At 36.0% G+C, this 22,137-nt stretch overlaps 1 protein-coding gene across 1 annotated transcript; it reads right to left on the minus strand.

Moving 5' to 3' along the window:
- Positions 1–21,714: 21,714 nt before the first annotated feature.
- Positions 21,715–22,137, minus strand: LOC126691369 (uncharacterized). The gene has a single exon (XM_050386418.1). The coding sequence runs from the start codon at positions 22,135–22,137 to the stop codon at positions 21,715–21,717; it is 423 nt and encodes a 140-aa protein (XP_050242375.1).

Here is a 22,137-nt window from a genome sequence, read left to right on the forward strand (position 1 = left end):
GGCTTTTATTTCTACCGCAAGAACTATTTAGGTATGTATTCCTTGCAAGCACATATGAACTTAAATTGTCTTTTAATATATGCATGCTTTATTATTTTCTAATAGTTTTCCCGTGCATCGCACGGGTTAGCGACTAGTTTATTTATAATCATGAAATCTGTATCTATTAATTTATTTTTTTTTATGCGAAAAAGTATAAGGTAGTTTGGCTCGAATTTTATAATAGGATAGAGTTATTTTCTTTCTCTTTTTTGACAGATTTGACAATTATTACTTAAGAATACTTATTTCCTATCTAAATAAGAAATATTATTTTGAGTTTAATATAATTTTGCAATTTAAATTTATTTATTGTTCGTAAAGTTACACAGGAAATGATTTTTATAAAATTAAAATTTAGAATTTGAAATAAAGTAAATTGTTGGGTTAGTGTGTGCTAATTTTTAGGGAAAAAGTTTGTATAAAACTTATGTGACATATGTTTAGATAGAAAGTATGCTAATTTTTGCGAAAAAAGTTTCCCTAGTAGTTTTTTTTAATTTGGTTGAATTACAATTTTAACTCTATTTTTTATTTTTTAAGAATAATGATTATCTAATTAGATTATGGTTATTTTTGGCAATTTATAAAGTTATAATTAACTTTTTGAATCCTCTTAATATATAGAGATAATCTGTATATATTAAGAAGATTCATCTGTATATATTGAGAGAATTAAAAAAATTAGTTATTACTTTTTTTACTGTCAAAAATACCTCTAAATTAATTAATCTAAAACTTAAAAATGGGGTTAAAATAGTAAATTGAGGATTCAAAAGGTTTTTTTTTTTTTTTTTTGGCTTTTATGATTCAGAAAGTTAGTTAATGTTTTTTTACTGTAAAAAAATAAAAAATTAAAAAAAAAAAAAAAAAACAATAATTTTGTTTAATGTACCTAATAACTTTAAGGCGAAAACACCATTTTAGTCCCTACATTTTGGGGTCATAGTCAATTTGGTCCCTACATTTTGATAGAAGTCAATTTGGTCCTTGTTATTTTTAACTTGCAACCAATTTGGTCCCTACCGTTAAATTGCTAACGGAAAATGCCTATGTGGCAAACGGTTTGCATTGTTGGCGTACACGTGGCTATAATAATAATTTAAAATCAAATAATTAAACATTAAAAAAGCCACCTCAGCATTTTAATAAGAATGAAAAGGCCATGTCAAATAATAAAAAGCTGAAAAAATTAATTGAAAAAAAATCAAATAAAATGAATTAAAAAAGAATCAATTTATTTTCTTTTCTTTTCTTTTTGTATTCATTCGCTTTCTTAGCTACCAAACACTATACCCAGCAAGCAACACAGTAATCTGAAAACTTTGAAGCTGTATCGGTGCTTCGGTCCACTTATCGGAGCGCATAGTTTGAAAACTTCAAGCTTTATCTGTGTTTCGATGATTGGGATAAGCTAAAAGAATGAACACCGTGCTTGAGAATTGTTTATCTTTTGAAAACCCTTGAATCATTCTGATCTGAAAGTTCAAACAACTGTTATTGTGATTGGAGGAGTGGGTTTGTTGTTGCATCGGTACTTGTGATTCATCATGACTCCTATTTGTTGAAGAAGAGAAAATCTGAGTGGTCAGTATTGTAACAATGATATTTGTATAATATTAAACCTAAGTTGAGCTTTATAACAGTAATATGATCATAACACAAATGCTTCTTGTTAGATCTGTGAATAGTTTTGATAACTGTGTGAATGTGTGATTTGTGTCTTGTTTCTTGCTTGCTGGGTATCATATTTGGAAGTTAAGAAAGTGAAAGAATGCAAAAGAAAAAAAAAATTGAAGTTTTTTTAAAAATCCATTTTCTTTGATTTTTTTTTTTTTCATTCAAATAATTTTTTCAAAATATGTTATCCGATGTGGCCTTTTTTCTTTCATTAAAAATGCTTAGGTGGCTTTTTCAATGTTTAATTATTTGATTTTATATTATATTATTATAGCCACGCATGTGCCAACAATGCAAACCATTTACCACGTAGATATTTTCTGTTAGCAATTTAACTGTAGGGACCAAATTGGTTGCAAGTTGAAAATAACAGGGATCAAATTGATTGCTATCAAAATGTAGGGACCAAATTGATTATAACCCCAAAATGTAGGGACTAAAATGATGTTTTCGCCTAACTTTAAAAATTAATAGTGTGATATTAAATTAAATAAAAATTTTCAATGTCTTTTTCTCAAAAAATAAAAATAAAAAATAAAACATTTCAATAGCATTATTAAATTGGATAATAAAATAGACATAAAAACAAAAGAACAAGAATTATCATAAGCTTCGTTGTACAAGTAAATTGTGCAGGTCCAAGTTGTTATCAAAAATAAAACATTATTATATATTGTAAAATAATTTAAAATCAATAATGAAACACCTTTAAATGTCTCTCTCTCTCGGAAACGAGCCTTGCCTCCCCTAGTTTCTTCCAAGGGGTTTTTCCTTCTCAACTCTTCCAAATTTTTCAATCCTTTTTCTAATCTTTTCAATTACCACCACTTTTTTTTGTGTTACTAAGTGAGTATAGCGGAGATTATGGCTGAGGATGTTATTGAAAGCATGGGTAGTCTGAAGTTAACGAATGAAGAGGCAGAGGAGATACAAGTCTCTGATGAGGGTAGGATGGATGAAATAGATAGTTGTGTTTTGAGCTTGATAGGGAAATTTTTAACGCAAGTCCTTTAATAGGAAGGCGGCAAAAAACACGTTGCGAAAAGCGTGGGGGCTTGACAAGGAGTTGTAGATTTCTGAGGTGGGAAACAATCTGTTTCAATTCAAGTTTCAGTTGAAGTACGATCTTGAACAGATATTGAGGGGAGGGCCATGGACTTTCGATAATCAGCTCTTGATGCTCACTCGGTGGAAGTCAGGCATAAGTGCAAACAATGTAGTCTTAGAACACGCATCATTGTGGGTCTAAATTTGGGGGGTGCCTTTCGACATGATGTCTCCAAGCGTGGGAAGGGAGGTGGGAAATAAGATGGGAACGGTGGAGGATGTGGAGCGTCAACGGCGCATGGATGAACAAAACTTTTTCTTGAGAGTTAGGGTGGCTCTACCTATATCCAAACTGTTGAGGAGAGGCGGTTTTTTGCAGGGATCAGACGGTAAGCGCCATTGGGTCACATATAAGTATGAAAGGATGCCGTTGTTCTGTCATTATTGTAGGGTTCTCGGTCACGATATCCGTCACTGCCCAGCGAATTTTTCAGCGTTGAAGACGGAAAAATCTATTGATTACCAATACGAAGATTGGTTGAAAGCAGACAATGGACGAAGTAAATCTCCACCACGTCGAAGTAAAGATAGCCCACCTAGAGCTGCGTCAACAAGTAGTTTTGATGATCAAGATAAGGGGAGAAGCGAGGTACATGATGCAGCGAAGACGCTGACCAGTGCAAAAAATTCCATGGAAGGCCGAAAATCTAAGAACGGAAATCTCGGGATTGGAGGGAATGTACCGGATATTCCAGAGCAAATCTCGGCGGATGATGCAGCTCAAAATTTAAACAAGGACATACCCGTTACGTCATTACTATTGGGTGGAGATTTAGTTCCAAATTTAAATACAGATTCAAACGTTATGCCAAGCACAGTCAAACCAATGTTGGGCCACACAGAGCAAAAGCCCAATAAACCAAAGTGTACGTGGACTAGAATGGTTAGAATGGATGTTGGGCCTTCAAAAATATCAAATAACACTTTAAAGCCCGCGATGGGCAAGAGAGGACTGAGAGATGCTCTGTTTGAGGATTGCAATACAGATAAGGAAGTTGGTTCTTAGAAACGTTCCAAGGTTGACGTCGAAGATGATAAGTCTAGTTATTTATCGGCGGGGGTGGTGGACCACCCTTGCCGGGAGCAATGAAAATTCTAAGTTGGAACTGCCAAGGGTTTGGGAACCCTTGGATAGTTGGTAGTCTTCACAAAATTATGAAGGAACAAGTTCCTAACATTTGTTTCCTCACGGAAACTCGACTCGATATTGAAGGCATTAAGCAGTGTTGTAATGAGTTACCTCTCAAGAACCGTTTTGCAGTCAAAAAACCGGGTATGGGGGGCGGACTTGCTATGCTTTGGAAGGAAAACATTAGTTTGGATGTTTTTAAATTTTCGGATAATCAAATTTCTGCATGGGTGACCGAGAGTGATGGGTTTAGATAGCTATTAACTGGTTTTTATGGCTGGCCAGAGGTAAAAGATCGCTACAAGTCTTGGACCCTTCTCTCCCATATCTGCTCCTATGTTGATGGTGCTTGGATGTGTATCTGGGACTTTAACGAAATGTTGAGTTCGGCAGAAAAATTAAGTTGCAGACCAGCCCCATCTAGACAAATCGATGCTTTTCGTGAAGCTTTGGAGTTATGTCACCTTGCTGATTTAGGCTTTATTGGATATCCTTACACATGGAATAACAGGAGACCTAGGGCTGCCAACACAAGGGAACATCTAGACAGAGTTGTAGCTAATGAGGCATGGAAGTTGAAATTTCCGAAAACCACTGTCACACATATCATATCGCATGCCTCAGACCATTTACCGTTGATTCTCCAAAACCATGTAACTCAAAGAAGGACTGCCAGAGGGGAACATGGTTTCAAATTTGAAGAGGCGTGGCTACTGTGGGATGACTGTGCTAAGGTGGTCCAAGATGCATGGGAAAACAGTGTTGGTGGTGAGTCGGCTTTGGACTTGGTCAGCTTAAAAATCAGAGGATGTAGCTCGGACTTGAGGGCTTAGGGGGCATCTAAAACCCACCCTAGCACGGAAGAGATTAAAGCTCTTCAGAAGCGGATTGAATGGTTGACGTCTGCTCCACCATCTATACAACACCAAAATGATTTTATTCAAGCAAGCAAGGAGTTGGATGAATGGCTGAGGAAGCAAGAAGTTTAATGGGCTCAACGGTCTCGGGTGAACTGGATCAAACATGGTGATAAGAACACAAGATTTTTTCACTCAAAAGCTTCTCAGAGAAGACAAAGAAACTTCATTAAGGGATTGTTGGACCCACAAGGAAATTGGTGTGAGAATATAGAAGAAGTGGCAGGGGTGGCTGTGGAGTATTTTAATAATATGTTTTCTACAGGCTCCTGCAACCGGATTGAGGAATGTCTAGAGGCAGTACAACAAAAGGTGACAACTGAAATGCAACAAACCTTGTCTAGAGAATTCAATGCAGATGAAGTTAAAGCGGCTGTGTTCTAAATAGGACCCACAAAGGCTCTTGGACCTGATGGTATGAATGCCCTTTTTTACCAAAAGTTTTGGCATATTGTTAGTGATAATGTTGTGCCTGCTGTTCTTGAATTCCTTAATACTGGTTATTTGCTTCCTGATTTAAATCATACCTATATTGTGCTTATTCCAAAAATTAAAGATCCTATTAAAGTGTTTGATTATAGGTCTATTAGCCTTTGTAATGTCATTTATAAAATTATTGCAAAGGTGTTAGCCAATAGGTTGAAACAAGTGCTGCCTCAGATCATCTCTCCAACTCAGAGTGCTTTTGTGCCAGGAAGATTAATTACAGAAAATGTGCTTGTGGCCTATGAAGCTCTTCATACGATGCATGGTCGTAAAAAAGGCAAAATTGGAACACTTGCCATGAAACTTGATATCAGCAAAGCTTATGACAGGGTCAAGTGGGACTTCCTAAAAAGGATCATGCTAAAGCTGGGATTTCCTGGTGATTGGGTGGATAGGGTAATGAGTTGTGTGACGTCACCCTCCTTTTCAATCTTGATTAATGGTAAACCCTTTGGCATGATTCACCCTTCTAGAGGAATCCATCAAGGAGACCCTCTATCACCATATCTATTTTTGTTGTGTGCAGAAGGGTTTACTTCTCTTTTGCAGAAAGCAGAACTAGAAGGGAATATTCAGGGTGTTTCCATTTGCAGGCAAGCCCCCCGTATCTCACACCTCCTTTTTGTCGATGATTCTCTCTTATTTTGCCGAGCCACAAATAAGGAGACAAAGGCAGTTTTGGAGATCTTGAAGTTGTATGCTGAAGCCTCAGGTCAATGTATAAACATGGATAAGTCGTTGGTCTTTTTTAGCAGTAATACCTCTCCTCAGATTAGAGACTTGATCAAGGCATTGTTGGGGGTAAGTGAAGTGGTCAGATTTGAATCATACTTGGGTTTACCGACTTTAGTGGGACGGAAAAAATACCATACTTTTTCTTTTTTAAAAGATAGAGTGTGGAAAAAGCTTCAAAGGTGGAAAGGGCAAACTTTATCACGAGCAAGAAAGGAAATACTGATCAAAGCAGTGATTCAATCAATACCAACTTATACTATGGGAGTCTTTCAGTTGCCAGTTAAATTGTGTGAAGAACTTCAAGCTCTATATGCTTAGTTTTGGTGGGGGCAAATTGGAAATGAGAGGAAGATCCATTGGTTGAGTTGGGATAAGTTAACTAGTCCAAAATCGGAAGGAGGAATGGGGTTCAAGGACTTGCGTCAATTTAATCTGGCTATGCTTGCAAAACAAGGTTGGAGATTGTTGCAAGATCAAGAGTCTTTGCTCTTTAAGTGTCTAAAAGCACGATATTTCCCTAGAAGCCATTTTTTGGAAGCCATTGATTCCCCCACTAGTTCTTTCACTTGGAAGAGTATCTTGGCAGCCAAGCCAATAATTCAACGGGGGTCATGTTGAAGAGTAGGTAACGGAGGTTCAATCTGGGTCTTAGGGGATGCATGGATTCCTAACCATCCTTCCAATAAGGTGCTACACCCAACCAATAATGTAGATGAAGATTTAATGGTTGCTGACATCATAGACCCGGACACAAGGTGGTGGGACAGAGGCCTTATTGTGCAAAGCTTCAATAGAAAGGATGCAGAAGCCATTCTGCGAGTACCTCTAAGTAGAAGACATATTCCTGACTCTTTGTTTTGGACTCCTAACAAATCTGGGGAATATACGGTGAGGTCAGGATACTGAGTGGCACGGCAATTGCAAAGTGAGGTAGCTAGAGTGGGCAGAATGTTCCAATGAAGCTGAAAATGCTGAACAAGATAAAAGTGTTTGGCTGGCAGGCATGTCGTAATATTTTGCCAACCCGAGTGAATCTAGCTCAGAGGAGGATTATCCAGGATAACAGATGTGAGGTGTGCAAGACTGAAGCTAAAACGGAGATCCATGCGTTATGGAATTGCGGAGTGACTCGGGACGTGTGGGCCGGATGCTTGATGCGGTTGCAGAAATGCACAGGGGACCGGGATGATATGCTACAGTTAATGGAGGAATTGATTGCTTGGCTTAGCACTGGTGAGCTTAAACAGTTTTTAGTTCAGGCTTGGTTCATTTGGAATCAGCGAAATGCACTGTTACATGGGAAGAAAATGCAAGCACTTGAGGTTCTTATTAAGCGAGCACAAGACTTCACAGAGGAGTTTAAGAGTGCTAACAATCAGCTTTCAGCCCAGTCTTCAACGTCTTCAACAACTCCCAGCCTGATGAGATGGAAGCCACCACCCTTAACTCGGTTCAAGCTTAATTTTGATGCTTCAATTTTCAAGGAGTTGGGATGCACGGGTGTTGGAGCCATTATCCGCAACGATAGAGGGGAAGTCATGGCGTCTCTATCGGCAAAGGGTCCTCCAATGGTGTGCAGTGAAGAAGCAAAGGTCTTAGCTTGCCGTCGTGCGATGGAATTTGCGATAGAGTGTGGATTTAAGGACTTGGTTATTGAAGGAGATAACCAGGCTATCATGTCTGCTTTGAGCTTGAGGAAAAGCTGGTCATCTTGGTTGGGACACATTCCCCAGGACGTGGTTTGCATGATAAGTGGTCTTCGATGGACGCAGGTACTGTTTGCACGAAGAAGCGCCAATACAGCAGCCCATGCACTAGCTAGATATGCCAAAGATATATTAGATGAAGTTGTATGGATTGAGGACTCCCCTCCCCTAGCTGTGGAGGCTTTGTACTTTGATTCTTCTTCTATCCAATGAAACTTGAGGATGTTTTCCTCTTCACAAAAAAAAAAAAAAAAAAAAAAAAAAAAACACCTTTAAATGTCTTTAAAATTTTGATAATTTCATTTTAAAGTAGTATTTTCAAATTTTAATTTGTACCATTTAAGTTTAGCCTATTTTCAATTTCCTACCTAGAGTTTCTTTTTCTTCTTTTTCACTTTCATTTCATGCCAATTTAATAAACACAATAATAATATTTAAGAATATAAAAGACTTAGCAAAACATGAAAGATATAAACATATAAAACACAAAATTACCTTACAAACTCTTGAAGATAATAAATATGCTACTTCACTCTATAGAATTTTGTTCATTTGATTTGAAATTTTCAAAATTATATTCACAAATTATTTCTTCTCTTTCAAGTCTCTTAGGAATATGATTTGTTCTAGATCTAATTCCTCTGAGGGTCTTATGAGGGTGATCATTATATTCTTGCCAATACAATTTTTTTTAACTTGGTATTTTGAAACACATAGAATCTTATTCAACTTTGAAGTATTAACTTATCTCCTTTTTTAAGGAAAATAAATCTTAGGTAAGTCATTTAAATTGTCTTGATTTGTTTTACCAACTCTTAAGTCTTTTTAATTCCATTTTTTTTTTCCTTTTTAAAGTTTTTCGAGAGAGAGATTTTCTCATATAAGAAGAGAGATTTTTTTTTTCATATAATTTCTTCCATGAAATTTTTATACTATATAAAATATATAGAAATTTAAAATTTAAAAATGAAATTAAATAATATTTTAAAATATAATAAATTATTTATGTGGGGACCTAAGGACCGAGGAAGAATAAAACTACTGTGACCATCATTGTGAAAGCATTTTAAGCCCAAGGAGTGGGTTCGCCCAAGGATAGGAAGGGAAGAGACAAAATACTTCCTAGAAGTCCGAATTGAGAGAATAGTGTTTAGAGAGAGAGTCAAGGTATTTAAAAGAAGTTTCCTGTGAAAGCTCACTTATTACCTCCGCATTAAATCAAGGTTTTCAGACCCGGACTGGACCGGGACGTTGGACAGTAAAAATCGGGAATTAGGATGAAAACTGGTTTTTTAAGCATAAAGAACTGAATTATTTGTTAATTCCGTAAACTTCTAAAACCGTGGTTGGACTGCACGAACCGGTGGCAAGAACCGTGAACCCCTTAGCAATTTTTTTTTTTTTTTTTTTTTTTTATAAAAACAACTTAACACAATTTTATTCTACTTAATTAAATTATCCATCTCTTACAAGGAATAAAAAAAATTATAATTAAAATACTTCAAAGATATTCAACTTTACTTCAAAAATTAATCATAAATTTTAATGTTTTCATGGTTATTATTTTATTTTATTAACTTTCTTATTTAATTATTAAATATATGCTTGAAAATCATTAAATTTCCCTCACATATATAGATATATTGTCAATTTTGCTAGTTTTATAAATTTAATATCTATATTTAGGTTTTAATTAATTATTAAATTAATTATGACGTCATCACGGTTCGACCCCGGTTTGACCTCGGTTTGACCTCGGTTCAACTTCAAAAACCTTGAACCTTTCCCTTTTACGATTTAATGAACGGTCCAGGTCTGAAAACCTTGCATTAAATGACTGGTAATAGTTTTATCAACTGTATTGATGAGGAAATGACCTGAACAGTAGATTCACAGCTAAGCAGCTCCTTTTACCATCTTCAATAGAATTCTAATGGGACAAGTGTCTTAAGAAGAGTCTGGAGGATCGCAAATGGATGGCTAGGATGCAAGAAACTTAAGAGTATATAAAGGAAGAGAACTTCCAGATGAAGGGATTCGAAAAAAATCAAGGAAAAGATATTAAAACAAGAACAGTGAGAGAAAGAAAGAGAGAGAACAGTGTATATCCTTGCATAAGAACATCGTCCTCGGGCGAGCTTGTAAAGAACCTCCAGTATATTTATTTTTAACTTCTGTTCATTCCCTCCCTATCTGAATCTTCGGACCAAGCCCAACTTGTTTTATCCATTCTCTTAACAAATATCTATTGGTTTAGACTTAGTTGGGTGGTACGAACTCCACTATTCTAAGTGGGTTTAGCCCCCTTAGATTTCATGTCCTTACAATTTATATCATTAAAATAAATATAAATTAAATAATAATTTATTGAATTTTTTTTATGATAATAACTCAATGCTTACTTAATTTATACTTTCACAATTCTTATATAGCGTGTGTTTGGCAAAAATTATTTTTGCCAACTTATTTTACTATTTAACTCATTTTTCCTAGTATTCATGGGCTCCACTGCACTTTTTGGTACTATTCATTGGTTCCATTGTACTATTTCAGCTAACTTTTACCTTTATCTACAGTACTTTCAGCAAAAAGTTTTCAATTTCAGCAAAATAAGCAGATTCCAAACAAACCCATAATGTACGTTTGACATGGATTATTTTTGCCAATTTAGGGCCTATTTAGTAGCAGTATTTAAGTATTATTGTTCAATTTTCAGTGTTATGGAAATACATGTTTGAGTGTCATAGAAATACATATCAGAAGTGTTATTGTTATTTAAACACTGAAAACTGTTGTTTAAACAACAGTGCCAAATAACCTTATATTTTACTATTTAGCTTATTTTTGCTATTATTCATTGGTCCCACTGTACTTTTTGGTATTATTTATGGGTCTCACTATACTATTTCAGCTAATTTTTACCTTTATATACCGTACTTTTAGCAAAAAAATTTCAATTTCAGCAAAATAAGTAAATCCCAAACGGACACATAGTTTGCCAAAGTCTTATAGTTTCACTTGAAGGAAGTTTTGTGGGTAGACAAATTTTACAACTTATGAAACATGTTATTTTTAAGGCTCCATTTGTTTTGGCGTCAAATGTTTTCTGTCAAAAACTACTTGCCAAGATTGTCAAAATCGAGATCCTACGTAAGATCATGGAAGGTAGGTGAGATCGTGGATCAAACATGAATCGTAAGATCCTCCATTATTTGAGAAAAAACAAATTAGTATGTTAAATAATCATATAAATTATACATTCATAAAAAACCAAAAAATTGCATTCATTTGATGTAATTATTATACATAATTACATCCATTTGTAAGCATCATTTAAAGATGTAAAAAATCTCAAAACGTGACTGTGAACACAAAATTTCTCAATTGTAGAAAAATCAAACAAATTGAAAACAATTGTCACAAATATATTTTTGTATTAATCAAGTAGTGAGTACAATCTCTATTTTGACTCTTTTACAAAAAGTGCTCCTCTAATTCTATCTTTTTTGAACTTGACTTGAATAAGAAATCCTCTTGATTTTGATTGGAAGATGGATCGAACAGTTTTCACAACAAATCTCTGGCTTTAAACTTGTTAGAGATTTGTTGTTCTTCAAGTTCAAATCCTTTGAATGTTCTTCAAGTCCTTCGAATGTTTTTCAAGTTCTTCGAAGATTCTTGGATTTTAGGTTGAAATTTTTCGATGTTTTAGAGGCAGAATTTCTCCAAAGTTTTAGCTTCTTAAAAAACTTCATCCCCAAAATGAGAGGGGATGTCCTCTATTTATAATGGTTTCAAAGGATAAACTCCACTTTGAATTGATATGCTTGGAAATATGTAGTAGACTTTTGATTGGCCCAAATTTTGCTTAAGGATAATTATCTTTATTTATATATTTTGATAAAAATCATATTTTGATAAAGATAATAATCAATAAAGATAAATAATTATCTCTATTTAATTTATTTATTTTAATAGAGATAATTATCCATCAATTTTGAATAGAAAATATATCTTTATTCTATTTTATTTATCCATAAACTTTGAATAGGGAATTTATCTTTATCTTGTGGGCCAAGTGACACATGGAAAATTTCAATGTGCCAATTTGATATCAATTTGGATGACAAATGTCATCATTTGATTTAATTAATTTAATAACATTTTTAGAATTTGCCACTAAATTTTGATGTGGCATTTTATAATTGGCTTGAAATTTTGCCTCCTACGGTGACACTTTATTGGAATGTTATTTTTCATTTGGTTCAACTAACACTCTATCTCTACACAAGAATAGCAAAACTTGGTCTATTGGGATGTTATTTTTCATTTGGATCCAACTAAGCTTTCTATCAAGTTAAAGAAAATTACAAGAAACCAGGATCGTTTGGAATTGTCAAAATCAATCACTAAGATCCTTGAAAGATCCGGATCGTTTTAGGCATGTGGGATCGTAAAATCGTAACATTGTAGGATTTAGATCAGGATTTTGACAACCATGCTACTTGCTTTCTAAAATTTGTTTTTGTTTTTCAAAGCAGAGCAGGAAACATTTTTCGACACTAAGCTCGTACAAAAAAATTACAAACTTCAATATTTTTGAATAAGCATTAATATAACAGTTTTAATCAACTCTCTAAATTATTGATACAAAACAACTAAAACCATCCTCTCTCTCTTTTCTTTTCTTTTTTACACAATGTGTTTAAGTTCCAATAACACAAGCAATACTTTCCATAACAAATGAAAATTCTAGTAGCCAAGAGCTTGTAGCTGAACTGGTTTACATTTCCTTATGTGTCCATAACGTCCAAAGTTGAATTATTAAAAAAAACATTAATGTTCTAGTAAAATATTCATTATCCATAACACATCCAAGTCATAAATATCTACATAACCATGATTTCAATTTCAAAATACATAGTTACATGCCATAACATGGTTCAATCAAGGACGGACCCAGGTAGAGGGCTAAGGGGGCCCGAGCCCCCCCTGGGCCCAAAAAAAAAAAATTTAGCAAGTAAAATTTTCAAAAAAAAGGGCTTGGGCCCCTGAGTTTTTAGCTCGGCCCCCCCTGAGTTTTTAGCTCGGGCCCCCCTCCCAAAAATCATGAACTCTAGCCCATCATCCGACCAGCCAAGAGACCATGACCCATGTAAAAAAAAAAACTCAGCTCTCACTCTCAGCAGTCCAAAACCCCCAGGAGCCCATGACCCATGTAAATCTTAAAAAAAAAAAAACTCAATTCTCACTCTCAGCAGTCCAAAACCAAACAGAGAAAGCAAAAAACGAAGGAAACAAAAGAAAAAAAAGAAAGGGAAGTGAGAGGCAAGACAGAGAGATAGAGAGGTGAGACAGAGTAGAGATAGAGAGTACTCAGAGAGATGGAGACCCATTCACCCATGCCGCAACGCCGCCGCCCACGCCCACACCGTGACGCCGTGACGCTTGCGAGTTGCGAGACCCATCTCGTACTTCAACGGCTTTCCGTTCTCGTACTTCAACGGCTCCAGTGCTCCACCAAATTACATCTCTAAAATTGAAATTTTTTCAAAAAGGAACTGAGTGTGTAATTTATAAATAAATAAAATATATAAAAAGGTTAGAGGAGGGAAGAGAGCTGCTTTGCTTATGAATGCATTTTGGGAGGCAACGATTTGAGAGCTTGGGAAGAAATTCAGTTTCAAAGAGGAACAAGAAGTGAGAGGTGAATAGGTGATGATGAGCAATAAGAGTGATGAAGCGGAGATGACATTTTTCTTTCTTTCTCTTCTTTCAGTTAAAGAAGGAATGGATTTTTTTTTTTGGTTTGGTAGCTGAGTTGGGTTTTGTGGGAGGAAAGTGGGGTTTGTGAAATTGTGAGCTTAAAAAGTAGTATTTTTTATTGGAGAAAATATGGAGTTTGACGGTAGAGAGTACAGGGCTTAATAAGTAGTATCTTTCAGTATTTTTTTTTTCTCTATTTATACTTTTTTTTCTATTTTGGTTTAATGGTTATACTGTTATATAGTTATTAATAGATTTTTTTTTTTTTTTTGATAAGTAGTTAGTATAAATGTGGATGTTCCAATTCTAGAAAATATGTATTTCCCAAATCTGGAAAATGTCGATGTTCCAATCTCTCAAACACAATTTCAAATAGTTGATCTTGATTTTTTGGATTATGATATCGGAACACGCAAACAAATATGGGAATATCATGTTAATCAATATGATGAAATTCGACGGGCTTACATTTAAAAAGATCCACACCAACCTCCCAAAATTTTTTTTTTCGCTTATTTCCGGCCCCCCCCCCCCAACTTGAAATCATGTGTTCGTCCCTGGGTTCAATCCACATTCAAAATACACAATCATGCTAAGTTCAAGTTGTTAATACACAAGCATTGATTTCTACTTCCAATGTTCATCATCTTTGTTGAAAAATTATGCAATCAAAGTTTTCAAAACATAGCATTCCCAGCCAGAAAGCCATCATAACCTTTTCATATACACCAAGTTGCCAAAGACATTTGCAGGCACGGCTTTATCAAAACCTTCCATTTTCATCACCTCTTCATAAAATTGATCCACATCAATTGGCCCTTGATTATTGAAACCTTGTTCAGCTATTCTGGTAGATCACTACAAAGGTTTTCATTACTGTAAGCTGCACAGTTTCTCTTACTATGGAACCTTCATTGACACGTACCTGCATTGGAAGATTCTACATATTTCTCTTATAACACCGACTCTAAATCATAATCAATATGATTAGAATCAGCATGTTCCTCGATAGAAGTCTCAATACTTCTTGATAGAAGCTGAAACTTACTGTCTCCTTGATAGCAACTTGATAAATCGAGATTTTGTTCTCAATAGAAGTCTCGATAGCATCTTGATAGATTGAGCTTCGCGGAACAACAAAAATCAGCAACGCGAAAAAGCTCATAACTTATTTCGTTTGAAATCCGAATTGAGATTCGTTTGAAGTCCGTATTGAGATCCATTTGAACCGATATTTAAAAAACATCATAAGCCATCTATTAGAAGGTTTTTTAGAGAGAGAAACACTTTGTTTATGTGGCTAGGGTTTTGTAACCAAGTTTTCTCTAGTTCACCAATTCAAAGAGTTCTTACTGCGCTTCTTGTATGCCTTTGGGTTTTATAACCAAGCAAATTTTTTAGCACCAACATTGAAAATCTTATTAGTGTTTCTATGTGAAGCTGTTGCAAATCAATTACAACAATCAAAGGGCTGTTGTGAAGTTAGTCACGTGTTGGGATTCATGCAAAGGAGTTAGTCATGTATTGGGATCCGTGCAAAGGAGTTAGTCACGGATTGGATATTTGTGCATCAAGGGAAAGAAGGCTACTACAAGATCAAGTCCAATTGGGTATTGGAGCAAATGTTTAACTGTAGGTTGGTATTTCGGAATAAGTCAGGGTAATTGGTAAAATTCTTTATACTTGTAACCGCTTAATTATTGATTAGTGAATTCTTGGGAGTAATGACCTTAAATTCACCTTGTGAGGTTTTCCCTATTTGTCAACAAATCGCTGTGTCAAATTTATTTTCTGTTGTACTTAGTATTTTTGGTGATTTGTTGGTGCCTTCACATTTTGCGTGCAATTAATTTTAATTAATCAACTTGGGTAATTGAATAATTAACCATTGTCAAGAAATCTTAACCCAACATATTTGATTGCTAAAATGAGGAAAATTCACTACACGTCACAAAAAACTTTACGAGTTAATCAACGTTGATTTCATATATTTTCTTAATGTACCTTATTATCCAAATTTGGCAGAACCCCTAAGCTGTACAGAAACAAAAGAAGACAGATGATCTGGAGATAATTCTAATTTGGAGATTGAAAAAATTAAGAATCTTTGTTATGATTTGCTTGATGAGTATGGAGATATAAATGAGTCCTCTGTAGATAATGAAGGAAGTTCTCATATTCCTGCTAGTACTTCAAGCCCTGTGGCACAAATGAAATTTAGGTTGAGTGGGGCAATGTCATCTTTTGATGAGTTTGTGAATAATAGTTCAAGTAGTTCAAAGAAACATGGGAGTGCTAGAATGGAATTTGATCATTTCATTGATGAGGGAGTGTTGAAGAGGAGTGAAGATTTTGATATTTTGGGATGGTGGAAAAGTAATGGTTTAAAGTATCATACTTTACAAAGGATTGCAAGAGATATTTTAGCCATTCCTGTCATAACTGTTACTTTAGAATCGGCCTTTAGCACTAGTGGGAGACTTTTAAGTCCACACCGTAGTAGGCTACATCCCAAGACTATAGAGGCAATGATGTGTGCTCAAAATTGGTTATGGAGTGAAATCAACGGTTAATAATTGTCTAATTTCTATTTATAAAATTAAAATTGTATTTTTATATTTGCTAGTTACAATTTGATATTTCATTCTTTAATTCATTGTTGTTGTAGGTTCTTCAACTATGTCCGGAGATTGTACACTTCAATCAATTCTTGATGATGGGAAGCCTAATGAAGAGGATGGGAGTTGTGTCACAATTATGGATGATTAGACATTTTGTATTAATTTATTAGCCTTTTTAATTTCTTAAACTTGTTGGATTAATTTGTTGGTTTGTAATTATTCTAAAGCCTTTTTAGCATTTTGTAATTTTTTAGCCTTTTTAATTTGTTGGTTTGTGGAGGATAAGACATTTTGTAATTTCTTACACTTGTGGGATTTGTTTTGTAACTTTTTATTTTTTAGTTTCTTGAACTTGTTGGACTTGTGATACTTAGTTCTTGGACTTATTGGATTTATTTTATTTTTATGTTTAGTTGGTGATTTTAGTTATGATTTATTGATTTATAGATGTATAATTAAATTAACAGGTGATTTATTGATTTATGATTAACTTATAATTTGGATTGATTTGGCTGCATATGCCAAAAATCTTAATGGGCTTGAATGGGCTGCCTAATAATGCCTTGAATGGGCTTAAATTGGCTGCCCAATGAATGGGCTTGAATCTGGCAAAAAAAAATTCAATGGGCCTAAAAAAAAAAATCGGTTGGGCCAGATTTGGGCCCAACCGGTTAAACGGGGCCCGCAGGGCCTGGCGGGGTCGGTCTGGGCCTCGAAAAAAAAAAAAAAAAAAAAAAAAACGATTAATAATCGGGCCGGGTTTGGGTTGCGGGTCTTGGCCCACAGGTCGGGCCCGGGTATGCAAAAACCCGGCCCGAACCCGGCCCGTTGCCATCCCTAGACAGATTAGATGAAAATAAGAAATCAAAGTACCAATTGGATGCATTTTGTCAAATACCTAGCAAATATAGTTATTTGTCTTACTAACAATCTTTTTTGGGAAAAAAAATGGAAAACTTAAAGCATGGCAGAGATGTAGTGGGACAATTATATGATTGCAGTGCTAGAAGGATATATGCATATCAATGTAATTATTTATAGTTTCAAAATGAAAAAAGATAGTGCAAATAGACCCAGACCTCTAAAATCAACCAAATATAGCGAGAATGAGTTCTTCACAAAATCCAATGACAAAGAAAAAACTATCTAAACCCAAATATCAAATTTAATTAAAAACGCCAAACATGAGAGACAAACTAAGCAACTAAAGAAAACCATATAAAGACTAAAGAGTTAGTAAGAGCAATTAACAGACCTATAAAGTGTTGGCCTAACTGGACATTAGCGTAGCCATGAAATCACGCGCAGGCCTGATTCCTCCAAACTCCCCAATTGATCCCTGAATACACCCAACAATACAAACAGAAGAGCAATGATTAACATCAGGATTGAAAGCAAATTCTTTAAGAAAAAAGAAACAAAATTAAGAAGAGATTAAAAGCTAACCTTGAAAAAATAACAAAATGAAAAAGAAAAAAAGAAAAAAAAGTAGGTGAAGTATCACTTTACATTAATTAGATTCATCGTATGGAATTGAAATGACAGATTAGATGAAATTACTAAACATAACCAATGGAGACTTATATTTCAAGTATTGAATATGAAAAATGCAATTACATGCACCCCAAAAAACAAAAAAGAAGGGGAAGCAAACAGCTTTGTCAAGAATTGTCAGAAAGAGAAGAAGAAGCAAACATGCACCCCATTCGGTTATATAAGAATTGTCAGAAAACAAATCAAAATTTTAAAAAGAAAATCTCACTCCTCACTATCCCATCTCAGAACACACACAACCCAAAAGATCTAAGAACTCCAAAATTCAGATTTTTGATATTTTTCTTCATCCTTTTTTATTAAGCAAACAGCTTTCCTGTTAATTACACAAACTTCATTTGGTCACATAACAAAATGTCCAAGAAAAAAAAAACACTCCAAATCTTAATTCTCACTCTTTACAATCAGAAGTTTTCAAAGCAAAGAAAGGAGCAAGGATAAGGCTTGTGAAATCTTACCTAAGGAAAACCTTGGTCTGCTTTAAGAACAGCTTCTACATCTGCAATGTATATAAATGGTGATTTTGGAAGCATAACAAACAAGCCTTGGAATCAAAATATACATAAGGTGGAGGGAGAGAGAGAGAGAGATGATATCTAATAGAACCTATTCTACCACAATTAGTGTTTGTCTAGATCTTTATTTTTATTTTTTTTGAGAAACAAACACGCACACACAAAGGAGAGGGAAATAAGTTTTAACACAAAGGCACACCACAACTTCACTCAAAAGCCATGGTAACTTTTAAGGGAGGATAGGACAAGTTATACTACACACAACACACTCTCTTAAGAAATGTGGGACAATAACCCATTCTTTTTTTTGAGAAACATAGTGTTTGTCTAGATTGATAGAACCTGATCCATGATAATTTGTATAAAGTAACACTTCAGTTTGTACAAGCTCTTTTTCAATTAATCTGCCTAACTTCATGTAATATTAGCAATTACATTTTTGAGAGCTATGAAAAACAGTATCACATTCAATGAAAAACACTCTCTTTACCCCTCTCTCTTTCTTTCTCTCTCTCTCTCTCTCTCTCTCTCTCCTTTCACCTTTCGCCTTCATCCTACGCAATATTGATATTGAGGAAAAAAAGAGTAAGTGTTAGGTTCGTCAGTATTGATTCCCTTGTATACACTTTTTTTTTTTTAACAAGTGTTTTCCTTTAGTAGGAATGATGACTAAATTTAATAAAGACATGTATGCGAAGATGAGATCGAAGAAGGACGAGCCACTGTCCAATCTTGGTAAGAGGACAGTGCATGTTACAAGGAAGCCCCCCCCCCCCCCCTGCTACTCCTCGTTGCTCCAGCTGTCCCTGGTACTGAGGTGATGAGGATAGCTTCTCCGGCCACTTCTGTTGAAGAGATCCCTACTCCTACTTCTAAGAGGCCACGTTTGAAAGGTAAAGGGAAGAAGAAGGTTGACCCCTGAGCATCTAGTATCTGGGACGATGCTGAACTTGTGATGGAAAAGGCGCACGGGGTCGTCACTGCTGAGGACTTGAAGGTTTTCTCGGGTGTACCTCCCAACGAGGTGGTGGCTCGTCACGTCCATAAACATGTTCAGGTAAAGTACTTGTGCAATCTCAGTTCCTCTCCTTTTTTCTTTTCTTTTTTTTTTTTTTTGTTTGAAGGCTCTAATTTTCTTTTCAGGTGCTGGGGGAGAGTCTTCACATTATCTCACTCAGGAAGCCAAGGTCGTGTTTGTGAAGTTTAGGAAAGAAGCTCTAGAGGCGGAGAACTCCAAGCTAAAGAAAGACTTGATTGTTGCCATGGACGATGCCAATACTCTGAAGGAAAAAGTCAAGACCTTGAGCAACGACCTCAAAGTCGAGAAGCAGCTAACTCTGGAAAAGGATGAACAACTTTTAGCTGTTAAGGAGAAACTCAAGACCATTGCTGCCAAGGCCGTTGAGGCCTTCCAGCAGACTGACGAGTACAACACAGTACTATTTAGTTGGTATTTTAAAGCCTTTAAGCTCCTGAGGAGGTACTTCGCCAAGCATCCCACTAGAGTAGATCTATAGAACTTGGACTTGGAAGAGGTGGACAAGAAGATGGCCGCTGACAAAGCCTCCCAGTCCTTGGCTCCTGAGGAAGACGCTCCTGAGAGTGTTCCTGCTGGTGACGATGCCAACAATGCCTGAACCTGTCTTTTTTTTCTTTGTGAAATCTTTATCTCCTTTTTTTTTTTTTTAAGTGCCCTGTGTGTTTTTGGGCCTTTTAAGTCTATTTTGAGAACAAGATCTTCATTTTAATTTGAGGACAATCGTACCTTGTTTTGATTGCAACAATGACATTGTACTGGTTGCCCGTTGATTTTGGGCTTTTTCTTGCGTTTGTAATTCTATACTTATTTTCTTGTTTGTGTCCTTGTCTTTGTATGATCCTTGCTTGCTTCGTTTATTTAGTTGTTTCATTTGCATTGGTACATTATACTTAGTTAAATTTTATGTTGTTATCTGTCCTTTTGAAGGAGGACTGACTCGTTCGTAACTTGTACTTGTCTAGCGGGGAATTGACCTGTACATCGTCAGTAACTTATTTCCATCTAGGTGGAACCTTGTTTACTTAGCCATTTTTATGACTTACACCCATTTAAGGGACCTTGTCATCTTTAACCTTGTCAATAACTTACATCCGTCTAGGCGGAATCTTGTTACTTAGCCATTTTTATGACTTACACTCATTTAAGGGATCTTGTCATCTTTGGATTCGTCAGTAACTTACATCCGTCAAGGCGGAATCTTGTTACTTAGCCGTTTTTTATGACTTACACCCATTTAAGGGATCTTGTCATCTTTGGCTTCGTTAGTAACTTACATCCGTCAGGGCTGAATCTTGTTACTTAGTCATTTTTTATGACTTACACTCATTTAAGGGATCTTGTCATCTTTGGCTTCGTCAGTAACTTACATTCGTCAAGGCGGAATCTTATTACTTAGCCATTTTTTGTGATTTTCACATTACTAGATCTGCTTGCATTAAAATATTGGTTGAATTGTCCTTTTTATTGCTTTCAAGAATGAATACAATTGTCTATTACATCTATTGGCAGTACTTCTTCAAGTGCTCAATGTTCCATGGTCGTGGAAGCCTTTGCCCGTCTATGGTTTCTAGGAGATAGCTATCTTACCTGGAGTAATTGATGACCTAGTAGGGTCCTTCCCAGGCGGGGCCGAGTTTCCCTTGGGCTGAGTCTCTGGTTGCTGGGGTGACCTTGCGCAGGACAAGGTCTCCTATGTCGAGTCGTCTGAGCTTCACCCTCTTGTTGTAATACTCGGCCATTTTTTACTGGTACTTTGTCATCCTATTGGAAGCTTTCTCACTAACTTTGTCTAGACGGTCCAGGTTGACTCGTAACTGATTGTCATTACTCTTCTCGTGGAACATCTCTCGCCTGACGCTGGTTACTTCTACCTCAACCGGGATTACTGCTTCGGTGCCATAAGTGAGTCTGAAGGGGGTTTCTCCAGTTAGGGTTCTTACTATAATCTTGTGGGCCTACAAGACATTGGGTAATTCTTTTGGTCGGACCCTTTTTGCGTCATCCAACTTGGCTTTGATAATCTTGAGTAGCGTCCGATTGGTTACCTCCGTCTGCCCGTTTACCTGTGGATGTCCTGTGGACGAGAACTGGTTATTGATCCCTAGACTTGAACAAAAATCCTTGGAGCTTTGGCTGTCGAACTGCCACCCATTATCTGATATGATCGTTCGTGGAATCCCAAACTTGCAAATTATGTTCTTCCATCCGAAACTCTAGATCCTTGCTTCAGTGATGGTTGCTAGTGCCTCTGCTTCGATCCATTTTGTGAAGTAATCAATATAGACTAGTCAGAACTTTACTTGTCCTTTACCTTGGGGTAACGAGCCGACAATGTCGATTCCCCATTGTGCGAATGGCCACAGGGAGGCTATCGTTGTCAGTCTCTCAGCTGGAAGGCACTGGACATTCCCGAACTTTTGTCATTTGTCACACTTCTTGACGAGCTCCATTGTGTCCACCTGTATGGTAGGCCAGAAGTAACCTGATCTGATGACCTTACTTACTAAGGATCTGAGGCCTGCATGGTCCTTACAAACCCCTTCATGGATTTCTTCTAGGATATACTTAGCTTCCTCTTCATCGACACACTTCAAGTAGGGCATGAAGAAGTCTCTATTGTACAGGATGTCATTTAGGATCGTGAATCTAGCTGCTCTCTTCCTGACTTTCCTGGCTTCCTCGACGTTTTGTGGGAGGTGTCCGTCTTGGAGGAAGGATACGATCGGTGTCATCCAACTGTTTGTGGTCTGAATTGCAAATGTAGAAACCTCTTCGATGCTGAGGCGTCTTTGGATTTCTATGTCTAAGCCCATGCTTGTTGCTCTTTCTTCTAACGAGGCCAT

This window comes from Quercus robur, chromosome 7, assembly GCF_932294415.1.
Source record: "Quercus robur chromosome 7, dhQueRobu3.1, whole genome shotgun sequence".
NCBI classification, from domain to species: domain Eukaryota; kingdom Viridiplantae; phylum Streptophyta; class Magnoliopsida; order Fagales; family Fagaceae; genus Quercus; species Quercus robur.